At 58.2% G+C, this 6,000-nt stretch overlaps 1 protein-coding gene across 1 annotated transcript; it reads left to right on the forward strand.

Annotated features, from left to right (window-relative positions):
* Positions 1–16: 16 nt before the first annotated feature.
* Sppl2c (signal peptide peptidase like 2C) lies at positions 17–2,595 on the forward strand. Its single transcript, XM_010637461.3, has one exon. It carries the CDS (start codon positions 87–89, stop codon positions 2,217–2,219), a length of 2,133 nt encoding a protein of 710 aa, XP_010635763.2. The 5' UTR covers positions 17–86; the 3' UTR covers positions 2,220–2,595.
* The last annotated feature ends 3,405 nt before the right edge of the window (positions 2,596–6,000 follow it).

Consider the following 6,000-nt stretch of genomic DNA (forward strand, 5'->3'; position numbering starts at 1 on the left):
CAATGGGCCACACCCACCCCAGGGAAGAGAGTTGGGCTCTGGCGGGCAGCTCCCCCTTGGGATGACACAGCAGGCGGCTGAGGGAGATGGCGAGCCTGGGTTCCCTCCTCCTGGTGGCCTCGCTCCTCCTTGGAAGCCCCGCGGCCCAGGGGGAGCACGGTGTGATCCATGTGGTGTCAGGGGCCTGGAGCAAAGACTACTGCATCCTGTTCAGCTCTGACTATGTCACCCTGCCCCGGGAACTGCGCCATGCCCCACTCCTGCCCCTATACGACGGCACCAAGGTATCTTGGTGCCCAGGCGAGGACCCCTTCCACAAGGCCCAGACCAGCTTCTCCAGACCACAGTCCCTCCGCCACACCACTGCCATGGCCATGAGGGGCAACTGCAGCTTCTACGACAAGGGCTGGCTGGCTCAGGGCCAAGGAGCCCATGGGCTGCTCATCGTGAGCCGGCTCGGTGACCAGCAGTGTTGCGATACCACCTCGGTGTCCCCGGACCTGCACCAGCCCCTGCCGGACCTCACCATCCCTGTGGCTGTGCTTCGCTACACAGACATGCTGGACATCCTCAGGCACACACACGGGGCCGCCACTGTGCGTGTGGCCATGTATGCGCCCCCAGAGCCCGTCATCGACTACAACCTGGTTGTCATCTTCATCCTGGCTGTGGGCACCGTGGCCGTGGGTGGCTACTGGGCTGGCACGATGGAGGCTGCTTGGCTGCAGCGGCGACGGGCCCGACGAGGAGGAGGGGGGCCTGATGGTCACCATGAGCCACGGGCCGTGGCAGCCGAGGGATCCGCAGGGGTCCCCGAGGACAAAGGCAATGAAGACTGTCCAGTGGACTTCACAGTGGCCACTGCAGGTGCCGCAGTCACTATGTCCTTCTCCATCGTGGTCCTGCTCTACTTCTTCTACGACTACTTTGTCTACGTCATGATTGGGATCTTTGGCCTGGGTGCCAGCACAGGCCTCTACAGTTGCCTGGTTCCCCTCACGCAACACCTGCCATTGCGGGGATACCAGCGGCCCCTCCCTGGCCACTGGGCCTACCTGCAGCTGCCCCAGCTGCTGCTAGCGGGCCTGTGCACCCTGGTAACTCTCCTCTGGGTCACCTACCGCAATGAGGACCGCTGGGCATGGCTTCTGCAGGACACGCTGGGCGTGGCTTACTGCATCTTTGTCCTGCAGCGAGTGCGGCTGCCCACACTCAAGAACTGCACTTGCTTCCTGCTGACACTGCTGGCCTCTGATGTCTTCTTTGTGTTCATCACGCCCCTCTTCACCAAGACTGGCAAGAGCATGATGCTGGAGGTTGCCTCAGGCCCGGCAGATTCCTCGAGCCACGAGAGGCTGCCCATGATGCTCAAAGTGCCCCGGCTGCGTGCCTCTGCCTTGACGCCATGTGACCAGCCCTTCTCCATCCTCGGCTTTGGTGATATCGTGGTCCCTGGCTTCCTGGTTGTCTACTGTCACCGCTTTGACGTGCACATCCGCTCGCATCAGGTCTACTTTGTAGCCTGCACCATAGCCTACGCCGTGGGCCTGATGGTCACCTTCTTGGCCATGACTGTCATGGAGATGGGCCAGCCTGCCCTGCTCTACTTAGTGTCCAGTACCCTGCTCACCAGTCTGGCTGTGGCTGCCCGCCGCCAAGAGCTCACCCTCTTCTGGACTGGCCAGAGCAGACCTCAGGTGCCAGCTCAGCCTGTGGCAGGGGTCTGTGTTGTCCCTGAGAGTTGCTCCAAGCAGAGACAGGAGGGCATAGCCAGTGAGTCTGAGTGGGCCGCTGACCAAAGGGCAGGGGACTTGGACAGCAGCTCTGGGGAAGACACAGTCGACGTGGCCACCTTATCTGAAAATGAAGCCACCAGTCAGGAGGGCCACAGTGAGAACTCGGAGGGCTGGAGCAATGCCAACCTGGATCCTGATGACCTGTCTTCTGCCTCCTCCAGGGCTGCGGAGGATCTGAGGCCACTGATGCCGGCCGGTGGCCTTGTTGATCCCACTGATTCCACCACCCTCAGAGCTGGGCCACATCCATGCTCAGGCCCAGGCCCAGGATGCCAGCCTACCCTGGATAGGACTCCACAGGAGGAAGGGCTTGAAGGTAAAGAAGAGCATGTCGACGCAGGCTCCCCTGTGAACCGCAGCCCCTGTGACCTGGGCCTGCGAAAGCGCTGGCACGACATTGCAGAGCAAAGCCATATGTGTTGAAAAAGATCGGGGCATTAGAGAAACTCTGTACCTAGTTGAGGAGCCTCTTTGCTTGTTAGGATTGTAAGAGGGCAGCAACCACAGAGTAAGTCTGTGCAAAGCTAGGGGGCTCTCTAAAAATGTGTACCACTCCCAAACTGTGCAAAGGAGAAACAGGCTGAGAGAAGGCATACGACTGGTACCAGTTTACCCAGGTCAGGAATCGCTCGCAGAGCTCACTGGGCCTCTATTCCCCCTCTCCCTACTTGCCCAGCCCCTCAAGCCATTGATTGCCCCAATTCTGTAGTCTGGCAGGGAGTCCCTAACATATCCCTGATACCACCCCAAGCCTTGTTGCCCATCCTCTGCCCATACTCAGGCCAAATGGAACAGGGGTCTGTGTTGTCCCTGAGAGTTGCTCCAAGCTTTCTGGTATCTCCAGGTCCTCTCTGTCTTTGCACATGCTGTTTCTTCTGGCTGGAATGCTGCCTCTCCCGCTCCAGAGATGGTTTCTGGCTCGCTAGAAAACTCCTCAGCATACTTCAAGCCTCAGCCACACTCCTCTTGCTAAACCTCTCTGCAGAAGGCCCAGATAACAGTACCAAGCCTAGCACATTCCCATTGCCCCTGCTGTGTGCACCTGCTTGCGGTAGGCACTGGAAAGGCCCCTGCCTGACTGCAGCAAGGGTAGGAGTAGAGGACAGACGAGAATCACCCTGAGAATCGTCTTAAAGTGGGGACGGGGGGAACTGGAGAGCTTGGGACGGGGTTGGGGGGAACCGGAAACCTCAGCTGCAGTTTCCACACCTGCCTCACTGACTGCAACAGAAGCCTCTTTGCAGGCCTCATCTGCAAAATGAGGCAGAAATGGCCTCCTAAGGTCACTACAGGCTTAGGTCTTGTGTTAAGATGTTGCTTCATCAGAGCAAACAAACTCTGGGGTGAGAGACAGCTTCCTGAAGGAACCTCTGTTGGAGGTGGGAGAGAGTCGTATCCCAAGAGACAAAATGTTCCACTGGTTAGGGATCTGGAGAGGGCTACTCATCCAAAACCCCAGCTCCGACACCAACTTGGGTGCTGAAGAAGTGACCTATCCTCTCAGTGCTTTGGCCTCCTTGTCTGTAGGACCCACCCCGGGGTTTTGGGGAGGTTGAACGAAGTGGTTACAGCGGGTGATTGACACAATGCGCCAAGGGTAGGACTTGCTGAAACAAAGGTAACCTAGGTTTATCCCCCTACCTTAGCACAAGCCTGGGAGAGTCAACTTCAACTCCTACAAGGCCTTGGGGTGCCGCCTGGCCTCCCCTCTCACCCCTTTTCCAGCACAAGCTCTCATGAGATCCCCCACCCTCTTCCCCATCACAAGGTCCCCTTATGCCTCTCCTCTTTCTCCTCAAAGCCCGCAATACACTCCCAGAGTCTGGCCTGGCGTCTCCTCCTCCCACCCCAGACGGATGTCCTTCCTCGGGGAAGCCTCCTTGTGACCCTTTCTGAAGTACCCTGCCCTTCGTCGTGTCCCTGTCTGTCTCACCTCTGGCTTTTCTTACCCGCCCTAGGAGAACTCAGCTGTGTGAAGGCAGAGGTGTCATCCCTCTGCTTCATCTGTGCAGTTTCAAGGCTAAGGATGGGTGGGGCCTGGTGTGTCTTAGGCTCTGGGGTCTATGTTTGTTCGAGGAGTGAATGAAAGAATGAGGAGCTGACCACCCTGAATTGTAGAGGAAAGGGGACACCACGAGGGAAATCCTAGATGTTCAGACAGACTCACTGGGGTCCTGCAAGGCCTTGGCCAGAATGCAGGTGAGGCACTGGGTGTGTGGGTAGGCCCGAGGTGGGGTGAGGGTGCAGCAAGGCAGGAAGGTGGGAGATGGGTGCCTTGAAGCCCCGCTCCACGGAAGAGCAGCCCTCAGCTCATAGCAGCTGAAGGCCCAGCTCCATGAGAAAGAGTAGGGCACTCAGGCCAGGACACCGACTGAGGTGATGGCAGCCCCTCCCACTGGAGCCACTGGCCATCTGGCCTGGACAGAGGGGCCACCCCAGGCCCTGGCTCACCCCCAGCCCAGGCAGCCTCCCCACGGCTGACCTGCGTCAAGGATGACCTGTGCCAGGCTATCCTCCTGCCAAGCCCTGGGGAAGTGCTGGACAGAGCCCAGACTCCCTACCCCATAGGCCTGAGAATGGTGTGCAGCCTGGAGGGGCTCTGTCCCAGACATCTGAAGTTGGGGTGGCTCTGCGGATGCCAGCCAGAGCTCCCTGTGATAGGGCCAATGCCAGCCTCCAAAGAGAGGATTCTCAGGGAGGGTCTGGTGGGGTAGGACGCCCCTTCTGTTTTCACTCAGAGTCCTGCCAGGGAGATCAAGGCTGGGGACCCTGGACTTCTGTGGTGACTCTTCCCCAGCAGCTCAGGCAGCAGACTAGAGCACCTCCAGGGGTCCTAAAGCCTGGCCTTGGGTGGGTGATAACCCAGTGCATGCTGGGTACTAGCAGTGCAGACTGTCCCCAGGGGGCTTAAACTCTACCTCTTACTGGGAAATTGTCCTGACCCCTAAGACTTGGCCCCTCCTGAGGGCAGCAGACACACGAATGTCGGGAAACCCCTGTGAGGGCAGCCTCCTTATCTCCAGAGCTGCCTAGCATTCCCCGAGCCTCAGCGGACCCACACTCGGGCAGGCCTCCCTTCTACCTCCGTATACCTCTCTCCCCTCAAGGTATCTCCCCTGAGACCATGACCCTGAACCTCCGGCCCAAAGCTCCCCCGAGCCACATTCCCAGGTATCCAACTGTCTTTTGTGTGTGAACAGGAAAAACTATCTAGGGTTCCTCATACTCCCCTACACCCTCTGAGCTCCTCTGCCCAGGAAAAAGTGTAGGGAGGGCTGGGGCCTTTCTCTTCCCTGCTTAGGACACTCAACAGCAGTTCTGCGCATTCCACAGTCAGGTTTGGGTGAAGACTTTGGGTCAAGCTGGCAGCCTGAGATGTTCAGCCCCAGGTGCCCAGCACTGCCTTCCTGTCAGGTCTGGGAGGGAGTAGACTACACCTGCTGCCATGGCACCACATTCCTGGCTCCAAACCACCTAATTTGCTGGCCTGCGGTGGGACCGGGCATCTGTGTATTCGAGGGACTTATTTTTCCACCCTAGGCTGAATACCTGAGTCCAGCCTTGTTCTCTTGTCTTAGCCAGGCCAGGTGTTAAAGGAAAGAGATTAGGGCCTAAAATGCTGGCCAGGGACAGCTGCTCCCTCTCACCCTGCTGCACGCATCCGGCTGGGAACCACCTAGTACCTCCTCCTCCCATGGACCCACTTGCACTCCACTGGCCACTCTCAGCCTGGCCTAGGAGTGAGTCAACATCACCAGCTCAACAACCAACCTCACCCCTCCCTGCATTCTAGAATGTTCTGACTCTGAGGTTAAGGCTTTTTTAATTCATCTTCCACTGGACCTGGCACATGGCAGACAATTAAACAATTCATCTGTGGGATAAATGAACGTCCTTATCTGTGCGATGGGTATAATAACACTACCCACCCCAGGGGGTTGTGTTAAACACTAAACCTGGGGGAAAGACCCGAGCCCTGTTCCTGGCACAGAGTCAGGACTCCAGAAATCTTGTGCTGCTGCTGTGGCTGCTACTGTTTCTGTTCTCGGTGGCCCGGAGTCGCTCACTCCTGCCCGAGAGGTCTCCTTATAGCTGTGCTCCCTGCCTCCCTTCGGCTGGACCAAGCTGTCTCCTGCCAGATGTGCCCAGAGCTGGCAGCTCCCACCTGAATGCTAGGACACAAGGTGCTGCATGTGTTTATAAG

The sequence above is a fragment of the Fukomys damarensis genome, unplaced genomic scaffold (assembly GCF_012274545.1).
Source record: "Fukomys damarensis isolate Sample0158 unplaced genomic scaffold, DMR_v1.0_HiC HiC_scaffold_23, whole genome shotgun sequence".
NCBI classification, from domain to species: domain Eukaryota; kingdom Metazoa; phylum Chordata; class Mammalia; order Rodentia; family Bathyergidae; genus Fukomys; species Fukomys damarensis.